A 21,333-nucleotide genomic window follows, 5' to 3' on the forward strand; every position below is an offset into this window, starting at 1 on the left:
TGACGCATTTCATGATGCAGTGGCACAAGAGTACTGGCATCTTAAAATCGAGTGTTTCCTTGAATTGTGATACGGAGCGATCAGTTCGTTTCCCCAAGTCGAAATGTTGGATACTGAAGAATGGATCTTCCACCGATCTGGCCGGCGCGGGCGACTAGCGGTGTGACAGGAAAATTACTGTTGAACTAAGGTTGCATAGTAACAATGCATTTTAAAGCAAGTGGCCAACTTTAGCTGTACAATAATCAAACTAGACCATATTATCCTATTTCAGAAAGTAACGATGACTTGCAACGTCCAATCGGCATTCCTATGTTCAGGTGTGAAACAAGCCCCGATTCCGCGAGATTTGAAAGATAATATCCAGGATTTCGGCAACCTATGCAAGCGACTCTTACGTCACCACACCAAAAACAAAAATCAGCATTGACGGTGTTATATGGGATCAGTTTTTGTTCACTGTGATAGGATATACCAATTGACTGCGTCGTTTTAAAAGCTGTTTGAGACTTGCTTAGGACGAGTAATTTCATGTTAGGTTATCGACTTGACTCGATGTTGCACCACTAGATTCTATAGGCTTTCTTAATTGTATTGGCTCGATATCTTATTTTCACTTTTACATGTTCGTGTGTTCGTGTAGATAGGACAGAATAATATGGCTTTTAAGATGTTCGATAATTGATTTGCTTGTTCAACATAAACGGTGTGCCGTTGAACTTGATACGAAGTGTCACGATGAAAACGACCACACATCGATGCGTTACTATGGAAAGGACAACAAACCGAGCGTCACTATTGAAAGGACAACAAACCGATCGTCACTATGGAAAGGAAAACAAACCGAGCATCACTATTGAAAGGACAACAAACCGAGCGTCACTATTGAAACGACAACAAACCGAGCGTCACTATGGAAAGGAAAACAAACCGAGCATCACTATTGAAAGGACAACAAACCGAGCGTCTCTATGCAAAGGACAACAAACCGTATACGAATCTAATGGGCGTTATGATGCTTACATTACCGACACGTTCTTGCTATAAGCATGCTGTAAATGGATAATTTCAATACAATATCTATGCGTAACACATATTCCTTTCTAACATGAGAACCCGGCTTACACACGACATATGAGGTGATATTCATAGGGCACATCTTCCTCAGTTTTATTAATGTATGTACTGAAAATAAATCTTCGCGTATCACAAAAACGAAGAGGTGTGAAAATTCCTTGACGGTTTACAATTATTATTTCACATTCTCCAAACAGACACAACACAATATAGTAGAACCGCCTTGTCACGCTACTATTACATGTACTGCGCGGAGTATGTTTACTTCATTGTCTAGACGCGTAAATTGGTTCTGCAAGAGCAGGTTGTGTGGTCAGGGTCTTTATGGCCAAGTATAAGTGACAGAGCCTTGTGGAGGTATCATAACTAAATGCGTTGAACGTGGAATGGTTGATACAGGCCTGCAAACACACCATCTTCCTGCTGCATGTCTCCGATTGCATGAGTCGAGTCGCGGTGGTAGTTGGGTTGAAAAGTTTCAAGAAGTATTGTTGGCAACCGCGAACTGAAAGTAAGATAAGACGTGCAGTTTACAAACGACTATTAAAGCTGTGCGTATCGATTTACCAGTATACACTACATATTAGCACTGCAAACTCGGCTGTATCTGGTATGTCGCGTTGCACATTTGAACCAACACATCTTACCCGAAACTGAAGGACAATACACCTACGTTTTCGTAGTTTTTAGCCCAATACTCCTGCACTAAACAGGTCTATTGTATAACCACATGCATTGGTATGGGCCAAGTTGCTCAATATTATAGGCGACAGCGTTGCCGTTGGCGGTTTAGGTCCTAACCTTTCATGCCTTTCCCTCGAACGTCTTTAACTACAATCGCCCTCAGGGCTACCTTCCTGGCGCCAACCTGACCTCCAATGTATATCCTTTTTGTTGAGAGAAAATAGCTACTGTACTTCTTGATTTTAATCGTCCGCCAATCGTTCCCGGAGAGGCTAAACTGAGATGCCAAACCGTGACCCGTACCTTTATCACTGTGATAACCAGTGAGATCACCAGCTTGGACCTGTAAAGACATAACAGCTTCACGTAGTATAAACACGAGTAGGCAGGGTTGAAAAAGAGGTAAGTCAGCACACACACGGCGCACAGGGCGACTGGATAGCCATTAGAAGTTGACATTGATATTGCTGATTTGCTCACAATGTCATGCGATTTGATTTTGTCTCTAGCCCTGCATCTTCTATATTGTTTTTTCAACTCTATACTCTAATTGTAAGTAACCAACGACAAGCCTTTTACTACTAAAACAATAATTGTTTTAGTATAAATGCGGGTCACTTGCAGAGGGTGTATTAAAATCAAAGGAAAAGTTATGGCGAGCGAGACCAATTACACGAAACCGGGATTGGTCGAAGCAAGCGGACACAAAAGAAGCATGCAAAGAATTTCTTTATTTAATTGGGCGTTAAGCCATGCGAGAGACATACCCCCCCCCCCCCCCCAGCATTACGATATAAGGGTTTTATTATATTTTTGATTAATGAAGTACCAATGCCTGATGTACACCGTGTTGGTGTCTTTCCCAGCATGCCCAGCGGATGTTTTCTTGGCTAATATTTGTTACTTCTTTTTTAGGTGTAAAGGAATAATCCACTTTATGGATAAACATCTCAAATATGTCATATCGTAAATCAAAGTACATTGTAATTAGTTTCATTAGACAATCGTTCTTGACTCCTGACTGATCAAGCAATAGCTTGATATAGAATTCGTGAGTGACAGGGATTCCTGCTGCAGTGGAAAACAAGTCATGGCGTCGATGCGACAGGCAGACTACCAATTATTCAGAAACAAGCAGACAGTTACCTTGAAGGGTATCGAAAACAATGTCTTATTTCCGATCGTAGAGTCTGTAACCTCTGTTGAGTGTACCAGGTCGAACGCCCTGGAAACCCCAGGGACGGGTCTGAATATATCCACATAGTACGTTTTGCTGTTGATCTTGTTGTACAGTTGCCATCCGATAACATATCCTTCTTCTTTGAACGTGTATGGAGCGGCCAAATGGACGATAACCTGACCGCCGTAGCTGCCGGGGAGAGCAGTCGGTTCCTGTCCCTGAAGATACACATCCTTGCAGTTTGGGACGACAGGGACAGTTGTAAAAATATCGAAAAGCAGGAAACACAATGAGGTAATAAAAACTATTGGGTCAATTGCAATTCCACTCTGGCAGCTTGACAAACTCGTGATTTCTTCATTAGCAATACACATCTCTGCTAAAATATATAATGCGGTAAAATGGTTCCCTCTCCAAATTGTACTTCGATTAATGGATCTTGTATTTCAGAACAAATCTATTCCGGTAAGAAAAGTGATTAATTTAATCCGGTCACAGGTTCAGCAATCCCGTTCCAATCGGTCATATAAAAAGGAAGCGTACTAGTACGGAAACTCTCAAAAGGCAAAGTGCACTACAGACGAGCAGAATGAGTAACTCGCTCGCGATCGACTCTTTAGTGCGAGAGGTTCTATGACCAGTTTCAAGCCAGGACTGAAGACGCTGCTCTTCTGTGAAAGCGCCCGTGAGCAGGCCTCTTGGGAGTGGGCGCTATACATTGTACAAGACACTAATACTAGTGACTTTCAGCACCGAGAAAACGTATCAAGTATCCGCATGGAAAGTATGTATGGCGGCTACGGGTAAGTGACACGTAAGTAGAACATAAAATTGAGCTTCAGCATCGATTTCATCCGTGTGCAATTTGTAAACAGCTGAAGAGATACCTGGCAATGCAAAACCTCTAATTTCTCCAAAAAAAACACATCAACGTGATCTACAATATTTCTCAAATCATGATATCAAAGAGATAGAAGATGGAAGAGTCTCAATTTAGCTGCAAATGCAAGTTAAATTGTTCAATTTCATACGTACTGCTTCCCGCATGGAATACAGTTCTTGCGTTTTTCCGTATACTTATACGGTAGCACTTGTCGTGTAAACTACACAAACTAATGACGTCGTTCAGAAGGAGTCACTGCGGATGCTTCAGCTTCTTCACAGTTTTCGCAGCTGCCCATTTTGGTCTGCGCCTGGTGGGCAAACATTCTTTATCAACTATTTGAAAACTATATATTGAGAAAAGATCACACAAATATAAAAAAAGTGATATAATTTTGAGGAGAACTACTTTGGCCGATTCACTCTGCCACTCGCGCGACCTCGTCATAATCGTCACGTGGTGACGACGAGGATTGATTTTTCAATAAGGCGACCTGGAATGGTATTCGAAGGACTACGTCCGTTCCCTAGCCTCGTTGTCCCAAGTAGCCCAACTGATATTAGTTGAAAATTATACCGCAGATCTGGAGAATAAAGGCGTTCCTGAGAATTGTCGAGCTAGTTACTTCGGAAGATCTGACTTACAAAGAGATTTGTTCTATTGAACGTTGTTGGTATAGTCGAAAGGATGATTTCACGGCGAGGATCATCGTAATAATGCAAACTGTTGGTGTGATGGTGACTAGGCGGATACTGCTGTTATCAATTTCTTATCCTAGGTCCATTTGCTGGCTGCAACGCGAGTTGGTCAATAGATGATAGTGATAAATATATAGATGGATGTCGTTTGGAAAGATCGATAATTGCTTCTAAAAAGACCATTCAGTTAATCAATTATCGGTAAAACTATCTATTGAATTCTAAATTTTCTATTTCACTGCAGGTGATCAGGAGGCTCCAGATTCAGACCGAGTTGTTTCTCGCCACAACTGAGACAAAGACACTCTAATATTCTTTGTAGTCCTCTTGATCGATGAGAAAAGAAGAAATACACTACACCCATACCACTGAAATGTGAAACGGCATTAATACATGTACAATGTAGTTATAGAGATATGAAAAGGTATATTTTCACAAATCAACCCCTCAATGAATGCAACTGAGTTGGTCAGTAACCCACCAGCACAGTAGCCAGAATGCAGTATGGCGGTATATGATAATGAAGAGCCTATGTAACATTATGGTTATGAAGATACAACCCACAGGGATGTTTCATTAAACATAATTATAATAAAAATGTCGCACAAGAGAAAGGCCGTTGTCGCTCAACCTGGTTTACCCAGGGGTCATTGCGCGCTCCTGAATGCTAATCAAGTAGACCCCGGATGTAGAGGTTGCAGCTTGGTGCCACGCTGGCCTGTGGCTGCTGCCGTTATAAATATCATGTGACCCGGAACCATCGCACTGACCAATCATGGTTGTTATGCTGAAATGGACATCATTTTGGTACCAGGCCATAATTACCAAATTTCCGACGACTGCTTTTTTATGGCGGATTGCGGTCAAACCCTAATCATTTGTTCTAACTGGATTCTTTGCCTGCTTCAAATAAAGTAGCATTGAACCATGTTGGTGCAGAGGCCCTGGTCATATCAACACCACTGCTGAGGAAATATCTGAATTCTTTTCGGTCATTATTTGGAAGGGATACGGAACAATTCAGTAAAGGGTTATTTCTATTCTCCGTGCAAAAATGACGTGTAATTTCTTTATATCAAACAACCACCTAAACATGAAACCATGGGCACATTCAGGTATACAATTCAATTCAATTCAAATAAGACTTATATAGCGCAATTATCCAATAACGTATGATTGCTCGGCTACGCTTTGAAAACAAAGTCACCATAATCTCGACTTCAGCACCTTTTTGAAGGTGCTCACAGTTGGAGCATTTCGCACATTCATGTCTAGTCTGTTCCAGAGTTGTGTAGCATACACCACAAAACTTCTGCCACCATATGATGCCAGGCGGTACCTGGGTACTTGGAGCAAACCTAGGTTCTGGGACCTCAGGGATCGGCTGGGTTCATACAGTGGCACAATATCTGATAGATAGCATGGGGCAAGGTCAGCTTTGCACTTAAACAAAAGGAGTGACACCTTGAAGTCAATTCTTTGAGGAATAGGAAGCCAGTGTAGCCTCCTGAGCACGGGTGTAATGTGCTGGTCACGACGAGTTCGAGTTATTATCCTGGCTGCATGATTTTGTGTAAGTTGGAGTTTGTGCATTAGGTTCTTGGTAATGCCGGCAAGGAGGCTGTTGCAATATTCTAGTCTTGTTAACACAAGGGATTGGATAAGGAGTTTAGCTGCACTTTCGGTAAGACAATTGCGTATCCGGCCAATGTTCCGAAGATGGTACGTTGCAGATTTTACAACACTATTCACTTGATTTTCCATTGACATTGTTTGATCGAAAAGAACTCCCAGGTTTTTCACTGGTCCTGTTGTCACTTGGACGTCAATCCCTGCTACTGAGAGGGACTCTATATTGAGACGGTTCAAAGCTTGCTGAGAGCCAAACAACTTGAGTTCAGTTTTCGTTGGGTTCCCCTTGAGCATGTTCTTGGCTAACCAGTCCTGAATCTTGAGCAGGCAGTCCTCTAACTGAACAATTTTCTGCTGTGCTTGCCTATTGGCAATGCAACATAGACTTGAGTGTCGTCAGCGAAGCCATGACGTTGGGTAGAGAAACTGTCAATCAGGTCGCCAAGTGGTAGGATATAGATAAGGAAAAGAATAGGCCCAAGCATAAGCAAGGTACAACACCTTAACCTCACTGGTAACACCCTGGGGGACTTCACTGGTAAAGAAGACTTCAAGGATCTGCCAGAGCTAAAGGAACTCCGGTCGAATCATTTTTAGATTTTGTTGTATGGCCCCACAGGTCCCCGAAGAGAATTGTTTTCCAAAGATGGACCCGTTTTCTTCCTGCACTGATCTCATCCGCATAGGCACCTTGCGGATCTTTCTGTGGATACTTGGGACCATTGCTGTGGGCGGGAATATCCTCGTACTCCTCCTGAGGATATTGACAAAGGAACCAACGACGGCGAACACCACGATCATCACAAGCCTCGCCGTGTCCGACCTCCTCATGGGCGTGTACTTGTACATCATCGCGGCAGCGGACACCACATTCAGGGGGTACTACATCGAGGTTGACTGGACCTGGTGGGAGGTCATCGGATGTAAGATTGCAGGAGTCCTCTCCGTCTTATCAAGCGAGGTGTCCGTCTTCACTTTGACTATCATATCAGTGGATCGTTTCCTGGTTGTGGTGTTCCCGTTCAGTAAGCAAAAGATCAACTTCAAGAAGGCGAAGATATTGGTGGCATCAATATGGATCCTTGGGGTCATTTTAGCCGGTGCAACGTTCTGTGTTGACTACTTGCGACATTCGTACTATTCAAGATTTGGCGTCTGTCTCTCGCTCCAGCTGACATCAGAACCCGCCCCAGGCTGCGAAATTTTTTTCTGCAGGATACTTCTGCCACAGTGTACATCTGACAGCCAATCACAATTGGCGCGATCTTTGACGTCACACTGTTTATTTATGCATGATAATGCAAATACAATGGACGATACCGAGTCGCATGCCGAGTGCCACTTCAACTGTGAATGTGACAATAGTTCATTGTCTGACCCCAATTATGCTCAACTCAAGGTTTGTGTCGTAGTGTTTAGGAATGAATTGCACAGATTCATTGTAAAATTGATGATATTATGCGTACAAAAGAGGCATCAGCTGATCTGATCGCTACATTGCAGTGCATGCATTGATTTGTGAAATTTTAAGGGGCAGTGACACTGCAGTGTTGCCAATGTTGATAATTATTAAAGGGACAGTGTATCCGATGTCTCGCGATTTGTGAAATTTTAAGGGGCAGTGACACTGACAGTGTTGCCAATGTTGATAATTATTAAAGGGACAGTGTATCCGATGTCTGCTGTTGAAGGTATCAGGCCTATTTTGGTAGTTTGAACATTGTTGAAGGGCCATTGTATAAAACACATTTTGACAAGCAAACAAAATAAATTGAATGGTGGCGCCACCTATGCATATACAGCAGAACTAGTTACACGATTGACAGATAAACATTCAACCTCGGCTATTTTGCCGAGCACAGTGCGCCTTTAACAGACAAGTCCAATAAATACAGTCCACTCGACAATGAAAATACATTTTAAGATACTGCAAATAAATATATTTTAGCTAATATACTCCTCTAACCATTTGCTAACTTGTTCTTTCCAAGATTATCAGAACACGTGGCATTGTTGACATTATTGCGCCATGTGGAAAGATGATGTCAACAAAGACACGTGCTTGCCTTGAATTCTGATTGGCTGTCAGATGTACACTATGGCAGAAGTATCCTGCAGAAAAAAATTTCGCCCCCAGGCTGGGAGTACTCGGTCGCCATTTTTTTAGGACTCAACCTCGTTGAATTCATGATCATCGCTGTACTATACACTTGGATGTACGTCATCATCAAACGCTCTGCAGATGTGATAAAACACAAGACCAGTCGGAAGAAGGGAGAAAACAAGGAACTAGTCGTTGCCCGCAAGATGGCGCTGATCATCCTGACTGACTTTGCTTGCTGGATGCCCATCATAATTCTAGGTGAGTAAATATTGGCACATTCGTGTTGAACAGGTTTCAAGCAGAACAACTACACGTCCACTGGTGTTTGACACTCCCGACTCAAACACCAAATATGTTAATGATAGTGCTCATGTCGAACAAACAGTACCGTTTGAGGAGTAAACCAAATCATTGGAGCATATTTCACGATTAATTGGACACCATCGCCACGACTTGGATGCCTCTGTACAAACCCTTTCTGGAATCCATGCATGTAGGTGCTGACCTCAAACAGGGGCTACCCTGGGGCCCTTTCGGTCGTATAACATTTGTGACAACATGGTAAGATACGAAATCGACTCAAGCTTGTGAGTGTAAACTGGATTGTAGTTTAGAGTATCGTAAAAATTATATGTGGCTGATCAGTTCGTAATGCCAAGTTGAGGGAGGAATCATGATAATTCAGTTTTGCGTTTCGCTTTCAGGTTTGGCTGCGATCTCCGGGAGAGTCACGATCCCTGGTGATGTCTACGCCTGGATTGCAGTATTTGTGCTGCCGATCAACAGCGCTATGAACCCAATACTCTACACACTGTCGTCTCTCGATCTCATCAAGTAGGTGACTTGATATTTCCTTTGAATGACTCTTACCTTGAATTATGGGTGCTCTAGATGAGCTATGGACGGATTTCATTATGATTTACGGAATAAATCAAGCATTTAAAACCGTGCTTGTGATGTTTAAGGTTACCGTTTCCTGGCTATTCCTGTGGGTTGCACAGTAGACAACTACAATAAACATACTCGTCATTTCATATTTGCTCCTCAAAAGATTGAGACTCGTATATACGGCTCTTAATCTTCGACCAGCCCTACCAAGTATTTCCAATTGAAATGACCATCGGCTGATATAACGTTTTTCTTTTAGACTGATATGTGGAAAGAAAGAACCACAGTTGGAATACTCTGGAAGCACTAGGACGAATGTGTCTACCCGTAAGTAAAAAGGCTTTTAAAAATAAGTACATAATGTACTTATATCAGATATTGACTTGCGGCTGATCCTCCTCTTCGCTGTCCCCCAAATGATGCAGGGTAAGAGTGAATCTAGCCCAGCGATGCAGCTGATCTCACTCACTTCCTACGAGTTGATATCTCTATGTCAACTGTAGGATTACGATCCTGAGTCGTCTGTATTGCAGCACCACTCATGCACTCCAGCGCTCTTTGCATCGCGGGATACAATATCCGCGCAGCGCGTACGGCATCCCGCGTCCTCTCTGTCGTTTCCCTTCAACAACCTTAGGTTGTCATTCCATCAGTATCTTGGGAAGTTTTGCTAGTTCAGTTCAAGACACGTGTCCAAACCAATTACGCTATTGGGTTGTTATTCCGTATATTATTTTGGTCACGATTCCTTGGGCCAGGGCAAAATTCTACCCTCATGTTTTCCAAAGATCCAAAACAGATTGAAACTATTTTGTGGACTAACTGACTAATATCGTGGTAACAATGTCATTTGGAGCTTTTCTTGTTTCTTGACTTTCAGTTGACGAAGATGATGAGGACGGTTCCCCTAAGGTAGTCAACTGTTACCCAGAGGGCAGTCATCTCCTGCCTTACGTGGTGGAGGAGTCCAATATGCTGAACCTCGCCCACGCCATGAAGACCGAAACGCCCTCACTGCCGCTGCGGGACATGCGCAGCGTGCTAAAGGATATGGCCAAAGCCATGGCATCGCTGCATGAAGGAGGCCTGATTGCGAGCAGTGTGACTGTAAATGACGTTGGGATAATTGTCAGCAACGGAAATGAGGTAAGACAAGTTGATTTCGGCTACTCTATGAGGATTCATTTTACGAAAGATATTGTCCTTGTGAGCAACAGTTTCTGACACAATGTGCTCTTGCTGTCTCTCTTGACAGCCTTGCTGTGACCCACTGGACTGGCCATCACTTGAATTCTTAAAGGGTAACTACCGGCAAACGCAAGGTAGGTCAGGATAAGTTATGATACACGAAGTTGTCGGTATGGCCGTTTCAGTCTCACTATCGAAACTTTAGACCTACCGCTGAATCAAACATGTCTTTTTAGACTTCAAATTTACCTCTTAGTTTCTGCCTATAGTCTTCCTTTAAATGACGCATTTCATGATGCAGTGGCACAAAAGTGCAGGCATCATGAACAAAAATCAGCATTGAAGGTGTTATATGGGATCAGTTTTTGTTCACTGTGATAGGATATACCAATTGAGTGCGTCGTTTTAAAAGCTGTTTGAGACTTGCTTTGGACGAGTAATTTCATGTTAGGTTATCTACTTGACTCGATGTTGCACCACTAGATTCTATAGGCTCTCTAAATTGTATTGGCTCGATATCTTAATTTCACTTTTACATGTTCGTGTATTCGTGTAGATAGGACAGAATTATATGGCTTTTAAGATGTACGACAATTGATTTGCTTGTTCAACATAGTGTGGCGTTTGAACTTTATACGAAGCGTCACGATGAAAACGACCACACATCGATGCGTTACTATGGAAAGGACAACAAACCGAGCGTCACTATGGAAAGGACAACGAACTGAACATCACTATTGAAAGGACAACAAACCGAGCGTCACTATGCAAAGGACAATAAACCGAATAAGAATTGGCGTTATGATGCTAACCTTACCGACACGTTCTTGCTATAAGCATGCTGTAACTTGATAATTTCCAATACAATATCTATGCGTAACACATATTTCTTTCTAACAGGAGAACCCGGCTTACACACGATATATGAGATGATATTCATAGGGCACATCTTCCTCAGATATTATTAATGTATGTACTGAAAATAAAGATCCAGAGGTTTCGCAATCCACCAAAGAAACAAAACCCGTGAAAATTCTATTTTTCCTGAAATCTTCGCGTATCACAAAAACGAAGAGGCGTGAAAATTCCTTCACGGTTTACAATTATTATTTCACATTCTCCAAACAGACACAACACAATTTTAGAACCGCCTTGTCACGCTACTATTACATGTACTGCGCGGAGTATGTTTACTTCATTGTCTAGACGCGTAAATTGGTTCTGTAAGGGCAGGTTGTGTGGTCAGGGTCTTTATGGCCAAGTATAAGTGACAGAGCCTTGTGGAGGTATCATAACTAAATCCGTTGAACGTGGAATGGTTGATACAGGCTTGCAAACACACCATCTTTCTGCTGCACGTCTCCGATTGCATGAGTCGAGTCGCGATGGTAGTTGGGTTGAAAAATTTCAAGAAGTATTGTTGGCAACCGCGAACTGAAAGTAAGATAAGACGTGCAGTTTACAAACGACTAAGCTGTGCGTAGATTTAGCAGTACACACTCCATGTTAGTACTGCAAACTTGGTTGTATCTGGTATGTCGTGTTGCACATTTGAACCAACACATCTTTCCCGAAACTGAAGGACTATATAATTTCAACCACATCTCCGTTTTCGTAGTTTTTAGCCCAATTCTCCTGCACTAAACATGTCTATTGTATAACCATATGCATTGGCATGGGCCACGTTGCTCAATATTATAGGCGACAGCATTGCCGTTGCCGGTTTAGGTCCTAACCTTTCATGTCTTTCCCTCGAATGTCTTTAACTACAATCGCCCTCAGAGCTACCTTCCTGCCACCAACCTGACCTCCAATGTATATCCTTTTTGTTGAAAGAAAATAGCTACTGTGCTTCGTTGCTCCAATCACCTTCCAATCGTTCCTGGAGAGGCCAAATTGAATTGCCAAACCGTAACGCGTACCTTTATCACTGTGATAACCAGTGAGATCACCAGCTTGGACCTGTAAAGACATAACAGCTTCACGTAGTACAAACACGAGTAGGCAGGGTTGAAAAAGAGGTAAGTCAACACACACACGGCGCACAGGGCGACTGGATCGCCATTAAAAGTTGACATTGATATTGCTGATTTGCTCACAATGTCATGCGATTGGATTTTGTCTCTAGCCCTGCATCTTCTATGTTGTTTTTTCAACTCTATACTCTACTTGTTAGTAACCAACGACAAGCCTTTTACTATTGTTTTAGTATGAGTGCCGGTCACTTGCAGAGGGTGTATTAAAATCAAAGGAAAATCTATGGCGAGAGAGACCAATTACACGAAACCGTGATTGGTCGTAGCCAGCGGACACAAAAGAAGCAGGCAAAGAATTTCTTTATTTTATTGGGCGTTAAGCCATGCGAGAGACTTACCCCCCCCCCCCCCCCCCCACCAGCACTGCGATATAAGGGCCTTATTATCTTTTTGATTAATGAAGTACCAATACATGATGTACACCGTGTTGGTGTCATTCCCAGCATATGTTTTCTTGGCTAATATTTGTAACTTCTTTTTTAGGTGTAAAGGAATAATCCACTTTCATGGATAAACATCTCAAATATGTCAAATCGTAAATCAAAGTACATTGTAATTACATGTAGTTTCAATAGAGAATCGTTCTTGACTCCTGACCGATCAAGCAATAGCTTGATATAGAATTCATGAGTGACAGGGCTTCCTGCTGCAGTGGAAAACAAGTCATTGCGTCGATGCGACAGGCAGACTACTAAGTATTCAGAAACAAGCAGACAGTAACCTTGAAGGGTATCGAAAACAATGTCTTATTTCCGATCGTAGAGTCTGTAACCTCTGTTGAGTGGACCAGGTCGAACGTTTTTGCAACCCCAGGGACGGGTCTGAATATATCCACATAGTACGTTTCGCTGTTGAATCCGTTGTACAGTTGTCATCCGATAACATATCCTTCTTCTTTGAACATGTACGGAGCAGCCAAATGGACGATAACCCAACCGTTGTAGCTGCCGCGGAGAGCAGTCGGTTCCTGTCCCTGAAGATACACCTCCTTGCAATTTGGGACAACAGCGACAGTTGGAAATATATCGATAAGCAGGAAACACAATGAGGTAATAAAAACGATTGGGTCAATTGCGATTCCACTCTGGCAGCTTGACAAACTCGTGATTTCTTCATTAGCATGCCACATCTCTGCTAAAATATATAATGCGGTAAAATGGTTCCCTCTCCAAATTGTACTTCGATTAATGGATCTTGTATTTCAGAACAAATCTATTCCGGTAAGAAAAGTGATTAATTTAATCCGGTCACAGGTTCAGCGATCCCGTTCCAATCGGTCATATAAAAAGGAAGCGTTGATACAATTACTAGTACGGAAACTCTCAAAAGGCACAGTGCACTACAGACGAGCAGAATGAGTAATTCGCTCGCGATCGACTCTTTAGTGCGAGAGGTTCTATGACCAGTTTCAAGCCAGGACTGAAGACGCTGCTCTTCTGTGAAAGCGCCCGTGAGCAGGACTCTTGGGAGTGGGCGCTATACATTGTACAAGACACTAATACTAGTGACTTTCAGCACCGACAAAACGTATCAAGTATCCGGCGCATGGAAAGTACGTATGGCGCCTACGGGTAAGTGACACGTAAGTAGGACATAAAATTGAGCTTCAGCATCGATTTCATGCGTGTGCAATTTGTAAACAGCTGAAGAGATACCTGGCAATGCAAAATCTCTAATTTCTCCAAACAAAACACATCAACGTGATCTACAATATTTCTCAAATCATGATATCATAGAGATAGAAGATGGAAGAGTCTCAATTTAGCTGCAAATGCAATTTAAATTGTTCAATATCATACGTACTGCTTCCAGCATGGAATACAGTTCTTGCGTTTTTCCGTATACTTATACGGTAGCACTTGTCGTGTAAACTACACAAACTAATGACGTCGTTCAGAAGGCGTCACTGCGGATGCATTCGCAAGAATGACACTAGAATGACACATTATGCTGTATGTATCCCTGTACTCCTTTCTGTTACAGGATCCCGTTTAAGAAAATTTCAGCTTCTTCACAGTTTTCGCAGCTGCCCATTTTGGTCTGCGCCTGGTGGGCAAACATTCTTTATCAACTATTTGAAAACTATATATTGAGAAAAGATCACACAAATATAAAAAAAGTGATATAATTTTGAGGAGAACTACTTTGGCCGATTCACTCTGCCACTCGCGCGACCTCGTCATAATCGTCACGTGGTGACGACGAGGATTGATTTTTCAATAAGGCGACCTGGAATGGTATTCGAAGGACTACGTCCGTTCCCTAGCCTCGTTGTCCCAAGTAGCCCAACTGATATTAGTTGAAAATTATACCGCAGATCTGGAGAATAAAGAGGTTCCTGAGAATTGTCGAGCTAGTTACTTCGGAAGATCTGACCTACAAAGAGATTTGTTCTATTGGACGTTGTTGGTATAGTCGAAAGGATGATTTCACGGCGAGGATCATCGTAATAATGCAAACTGTTGGTGTGATGGTGACTAGGCGGATACTGCTGTTATCAATTTCTTATCCTAGGTCCATTTGCTGGCTGCAACGCGAGTTGGTCAATAGATGATAGTGATAAATATATAGATGGATGTCGTTTGGAAAGATCGATAATTGCTTCTAAAAAGACCATTCAGTTAATCATTATCGGTAAAACTATCTATTGAATTCTAAATTTTCTATTTCACTGCAGGTGATCAGGAGGCTCCAGATTCAGACCGAGTTGTTTCTCGCCACAACTGAGACAAAGACACTCTAATATTCTTTGTAGTCCTCTTGATCGATGAGAAAAGAAGAAATACACTACACCCATACTACTAAAATGTGAAACGACATTAACACATGTACAATGTAGTTATAGAGATATGAAAAGGTATATTTTCACAAATCAACCGCTCAATGAATGCAACTGAGTTGGTCAGTATAAACCCAGCAGCACAGAAGCCAGAATGCAGTATGGCGGTATATGATAATGAAGAGCCTATGTAACATTATGGTTATGAAGATACAACCCACAGGGATGTTTCATTAAACATAATTATAATAAAAATGTCGCACAAGAGAAAGACCGTTGTCACTCAACCTCGTTTACCCAGGGGTCATTGCGCGCTCCTGAATGCTAATCAAGTAGACCCCGGATGTAGAGGTTGCAGCTTGGTGCCACGCTGGCCTGTGGCTGCTGCCGTGATAAATATCATGTGACCCGGAATCATCGCCCTGACCAATCATGGTTGTTATGCTGAAATGGACATCATTTTGGTACCAGGCCATAATTACCAAATTTCCGACGACTGCTTTTTTATGGCGGATTGTGGTCAAACTCTAATCATTTGTTCTAACTGAATTCTTTGCCTGCTTCAAATAAAGCAGCATTGAACCATGTTGGTACAGAGGCCCTGGTCATATCAACACCACTGCTGAGGAAATATCTGAATTCGTTTTGGTCATTATTTGGAAGGGATACGGAACAATTCAGTAAAGGGTTATTTCTATTCTCCGTGCAAAAATGACGTGTAATTTCTTTATATCAAACAACCACCTAAACATGAAACCATGGGCACATTCAGGTATACAATTCAATTCAATTCAAATAAGACTTATATAGCGCAATTATTCAATAACGTATGATTGCTCGGCTACGCTTTGAAAACAAAGTCACCATAATCTCGACTTCAGCACCTTTTTGAATGTGCTCACAGTTGGAGCATTTCACACATTCATGTCTAGTCTGTTCCAGAGTTGTGTAGCATACACCACAAAACTTCTGCCACCATATGATGCCAGGCGGTACCTGGGTACTTGGAGCAAACCTAGGTTCTGGGACCTCAGGGATCGGCTGGGTTCATACAGTTGCACAATATCTGATAGATAGCATGGGGCAAGGTCAGCTTTGCACTTAAACAAAAGGAGTGACACCTTGAAGTCAATTCTTTGAGGAATAGGAAGCCAGTGTAGCCTCCTGAGCACGGGTGTAATGTGCTGGTCACGACGAGTTCGAGTTATTATCCTGGCTGCATGATTTTGTGTAAGTTGGAGTTTGTGCATTAGGTTCTTGGTAATGCCGGCAAGGAGGCTGTTGCAATAATCCAGTCTTGTTAACACAAGGGATTGGATCAGGAGTTTAGCTGCACTTTCGGTAAGACAATTGCGTATCCGGCCAATGTTCCGAAGATGGTACGTTGCAGATTTTACAACACTATTCACTTGATTTTCCATTGACATTGTTTGATCGAAAAGAACTCCCAGGTCTCTCACTGGTCCTGTTGTCACTTGGACGTCAATCCCCGCTACTGAGAGGGACTCTATATTGAGACGGTTCAAAGCTTGCTGAGAGCCAAACAACTTTAGTTCAGTTTTCGTTGGGTTCCCCTTGAGCATGTTCTTGGCTAACCAGTCCTGAATCTTGAGCAGGCAATCCTCTAACTGAACAATTTTCTGCTGTGCTTGCCTATTGGCAATGCAACATAGACTTGAGTGTCGTCAGCGAAGCAATGACGTGGGGTAGATAAACTGTCAATCAGGTCGCCAAGTGGTAGGATATAGATAAGGAAAAGAATAGGCCCAAGTACAAGCAAGGTACAACACCTTAACCTCACTGGTAACACCCTGGGGGACTTCACTGGTAAAGAAGACTTCAAGGATCTGCCAGAGCTAAAGGAACTCCGGTCGAATCATTTTTAGATTTCGTTGTATGGCCCCACAGGTCCCCGAAGGGAACTGTTTTCCAAAGATGGACCCTTTTTCTTCCTGCACTGATCTCATCCGCATAGGCGCCTTGCAGATCTTTCTGTGGATACTTGGGACCATTGCTGTGGGCGGGAATATCCTCGTACTCCTCCTGAGGATATTGACAAAGGAACCAACGACGGCGAACACCACGATCATCACAAGCCTCGCCGTGTCCGACCTCCTCATGGGCGTGTACTTGTACATCATCGCGGCAGCGGACACCACATTCAGGGGGTACTACATCGAGGTTGACTGGACCTGGAGGGAGGTCATCGGATGTAAGATTACAGGATTCCTCTCCGTCTTATCAAACGAGGTGTCCGTCTTCACTTTGACTATCATGTCAGTGGATCGTTTCCTGGTTGTGGTGTTCCCGTTCAGTAAGCAAAAGATCAACTTCAAGAAGGCGAAGATATTGGTGGCATCAATATGGATCTTTGGGGACATTTTAGCCGGTGCAAAGTTCTGTGTTGACTACTTGCGACATTCGTACTATTCAAAATCTGGCGTCTGCCTCTCGCTCCACCTGACATCAGAACCCGCCCCAGGCTAGGAGTACTAGGACGCCATCTTGTTAGGACTCAACCTCGTTGTGTTCATGATCATCGCTGTACTATACACTTGGATGTACGTCATCATCAAACGCTCTGTCGATATGATGAAACACAAGACCAGTCGGAAGAAGGGAGAAAACAAGGAACTAGTCGTTGCCCGCAAGATGGCGCTGATCATCCTGACTGACTTTGCTTGCTGGATGCCCATCATAATTCTAGGTGAGTAAATATTGGCACATTCGTGTTGAACAGGTTTCAAGCAGAACAACTACACGTCCACTGGTGTTTGACACTCCCGACTCAAACACAATATGTTAATGATAGTGCTCATGTCGAAAAAACAGTACCGTTTGAGGAGTAAACCAAATCATTGGAGCATATTTCACGATTAATTGGACACCATCGCCACGACTTGGATGCCTCTATACAAACCATTTCTGGAATCCATGCATGTAGGTGCTGACCTCAAACAGGGGCTACCCTGGGGCCCTTTCGGTCCTATGACATTTGCGACAACATGGTATGATACGAAATCGACTCAAGCTTGTGAGTGTAAACTGGATTTTAGTTTAGAGCATCGTAAAAATTAGATGTGGCTGTTCAGTTCGTAATGCCAAGTTGAGGGAGGAATCATGATAATTCAGTTTTGCGTTTCGCTTTCAGGTTTGGCTGCGATCTCCGGGAAAGTCACGATCCCTGGTGATGTCTACGCCTGGATTGCAGTATTTGTGCTGCCGATCAACAGCACTATGAACCCAATACTCTACACACTGTCGTCTCTCGATCTCATCAAGTAGGTGACTTAATATTTCCTTTGGATGACTCTTACCTTGAATTATGGGTGCTCTAGATGAGCTATGGACGCATTTCGTTATGATTTACAGAATAAATCAAGCATTTACAACCGTGCTTGTGATGTTTAAGGTTACTGTTTCCTGGCTATTCTTGTGGGTTGCTATAACCTCTGTTAGAGCCAAAAAGCGACTATCAGTGCCATTGTGTAAGACGTTAAGGGCTTCCTCATCCACAGTAGACAACTACAATAAACATACTCGTCATTTCATATTTGCTCCTCAAAAGATTGAGACTCGTATATACGGCTCTTAATCTTCGACCAGCCCTACCAAGTATTTCCAATTGAAATGACCATCGGCTGATATAACGTTTTTCTTTTAGACTGATATGTGGAAAGAAAGAACCACAGTTGGATTACTCTGGAAGCACTAGGACGAATGTGTCTACCCGTAAGTAAAAAGGCTTTTAAATATAAGTACTTATATCAGATATTGACTTGCGGCTGATCCTCCTCTTCGCTGTCCCCCTAATGATGCAGGGTAAGAGTGAATCTAGCCCAGCGATGCAGCTGATCTCACTCACTTCCAACGAGTTGATATTTCTATGTCAACTGTAGGATTACGGTCCTGAGTCGTCTGTATTGCAGCACCACTCATGCACTCCAGCGCTCTCTGCATCGCGGGATACGATATCCGCGCAGCGCGAACGGCATCCCGCGTCCTCTTCGTCGTTTCCCTTCAACAACCTTAGGTTGTCATTCCATCAGTATCTTGGGAAGTTTTGCTAGTTCAGTTCAAGACACGTGTCCAAACCAATTACGCTACTGATCTTATAAGGGGGAAAATGGGATAGATCGATCAACAGGGTATGGGAGAGTTGGAGAAATTGGGTTGTTATTCCGTACATTATTTTGGTCAGGATTCCTTTGGCCAGGGCAAAATTCTACCCTCATGTTTTCCAAAGATCCAAAACAGTTTGAAACTGTTTTGTGGACATACCAACTAATATCGTGGTAACAATGCTATTTGGAGCTTTTCTTGTTTCCTGACTTTCAGCTGACGAAGATGATGAGGACGGTTCCCCTAAGGTAGTCAACTGTTACCCAGAGGGCAGTCATCTCCTGCCTTACGTGGTGGAGGAGTCCAATATGCTGAACCTCGCCCACGCCATGAAGACCGAAACGCCCTCACTGCCGCTGCGGGACATGCGCAGCGTACTAAAGGATGTGGCCAAAGCCATGGCATCGTTGCATGAAAGAGGCCTGATTGCGAGCAGTTTGACTGTAAATGACGCTGGGATAATTGTCAGCACCGGAAATGAGGTAAGACAAGTTGATTTCGGCCACTCTATGGTGATTCACTTTACGAAAGATATTGTCCTTGTGAGCAACAGTTTCTGACACAATGTGCTCTTGCTGTCTCTTTTGACAGCCTTGCTGTGACCCACTGGACTGGCCATCACTTGACTTCTTAAAGGGTAACTACCGGCAAACGTAAGGTAGGTCAGAATTAGTTACGGTACACGAAGTTGTCGGTAGGGCCTTTTCAGTCTCACTATCGAAACTTTATACCTACCGCTGAATCAAACATGTCTTTTTAGACTTCAAATTTACCTCGTAGTTTCTGCCTATAGTCTTCCTTTAAGTGACGCATTTCATGATGCAGTGGCACAAGAGTACTGGCATCTTAAAATCGAGTGTTTCCTTGAATTGTGATACGCCGCGATCAGTTCGTTTCCCCAAGTCGAAATGTTGGATACTGAAGAATGGATCTTCCACCGATCTGGCCGGCACGGGCGGCCAGCGGTGTGACAGGAAAATTACTGTTGAACTAAGGTTGCATAGTAACAATGCATTTTAAAGCAAGTGGCCAACTTTAGCTGTACAATAATCAAACTAGACCATATTATCCTATTTCAGAAAGTAACGATGACTTGCAACGTCCAATCGGCATTCCTATGTTCAGGTGTGAAACAAGCCCTGATTCCGCGAGATTTGAAAGATAATATCCAGGATTTCGGCAACCTATGCAAGCGACTCTTACGTCATCACACCATGAACAAAAATCAGCATTGACGGTTATATATGGGATCAGTTTTTGTTCACTGTGATAGGATATACCAATTGAGTGCATCGTTTTAAAAGCTGTTTGAGACTTGCTTTCGACGAGTAATTTCATGTTAGGTTATCGACTTGACTCGATGTTGCACCACTAGATTCTATAGGCTCTCTTAATTGTATTGGCTCGATATCTTAATTTCACTTTTACATGTTCGTGTGTTCGTGTAGATGGGACAGAATTATATGGCTTTTAAGATGTTCGACAATTGATTTGCTTGTTCAACATAGACGGTGTGGCGTTTGAACTTGATACGAAGCGTCACGATGAAAACGACCACACACCGATGCGTTACTATGGAAAGGACAACAAACCGAGCGTCACTATTGAAAGGAAAACGAACTGAACATCACTATTGAAAGGACAACAAACCGATCGTCACTATGGAAAGGAAAACAAACCGAGCGTCACTATTGAAAGGACAACAAACCGAGCGTCACTATGGAAAGGAAATCGAACTGAACATCACTATTGAAAGGACAACAAACCGAGCGTCACTATGCAAAGGAAAACAAACCGAATAAGATTGCCGTTATGATGCTAACCTTACCGACACGTTCTTGCTATAAGCATGCTGTAACTTGATAATTTCCAATACAATATCTATGCGTAACACATATTTCTTTCTAACAGGAGAACCCGGCTTACACACGATATATGAGATGATATTCATAGGGCACATCTTCCTCAGTTTTATTAATGTATGTACTGAAAATAAAGATCCAGAGGTTTCGCAATCCACCAAAGAAACAAAACCCGTGAAAATTCTATTTTTTCTGAAATC

The 21,333-nt window shown here is 42.8% G+C and overlaps 1 protein-coding gene across 1 annotated transcript; it reads left to right on the top strand.

Moving 5' to 3' along the window:
• Window positions 1-6,800: 6,800 nt before the first annotated feature.
• LOC135489440 (G-protein coupled receptor GRL101-like) lies at window positions 6,801-15,113 on the top strand. The gene is made up of 6 exons (XM_064774797.1): window positions 6,801-7,179; window positions 8,292-8,516; window positions 8,963-9,092; window positions 9,406-9,473; window positions 10,027-10,292; window positions 15,048-15,113. The coding sequence occupies exons 1-6, from the start codon at window positions 6,801-6,803 to the stop codon at window positions 15,111-15,113; spliced, it is 1,134 nt and encodes a 377-aa protein (XP_064630867.1).
• The last annotated feature ends 6,220 nt before the right edge of the window (window positions 15,114-21,333 follow it).

This window comes from Lineus longissimus, chromosome 6, assembly GCF_910592395.1.
Source record: "Lineus longissimus chromosome 6, tnLinLong1.2, whole genome shotgun sequence".
Classification (NCBI taxonomy): Eukaryota; Metazoa; Nemertea; class Pilidiophora; order Heteronemertea; family Lineidae; genus Lineus; species Lineus longissimus.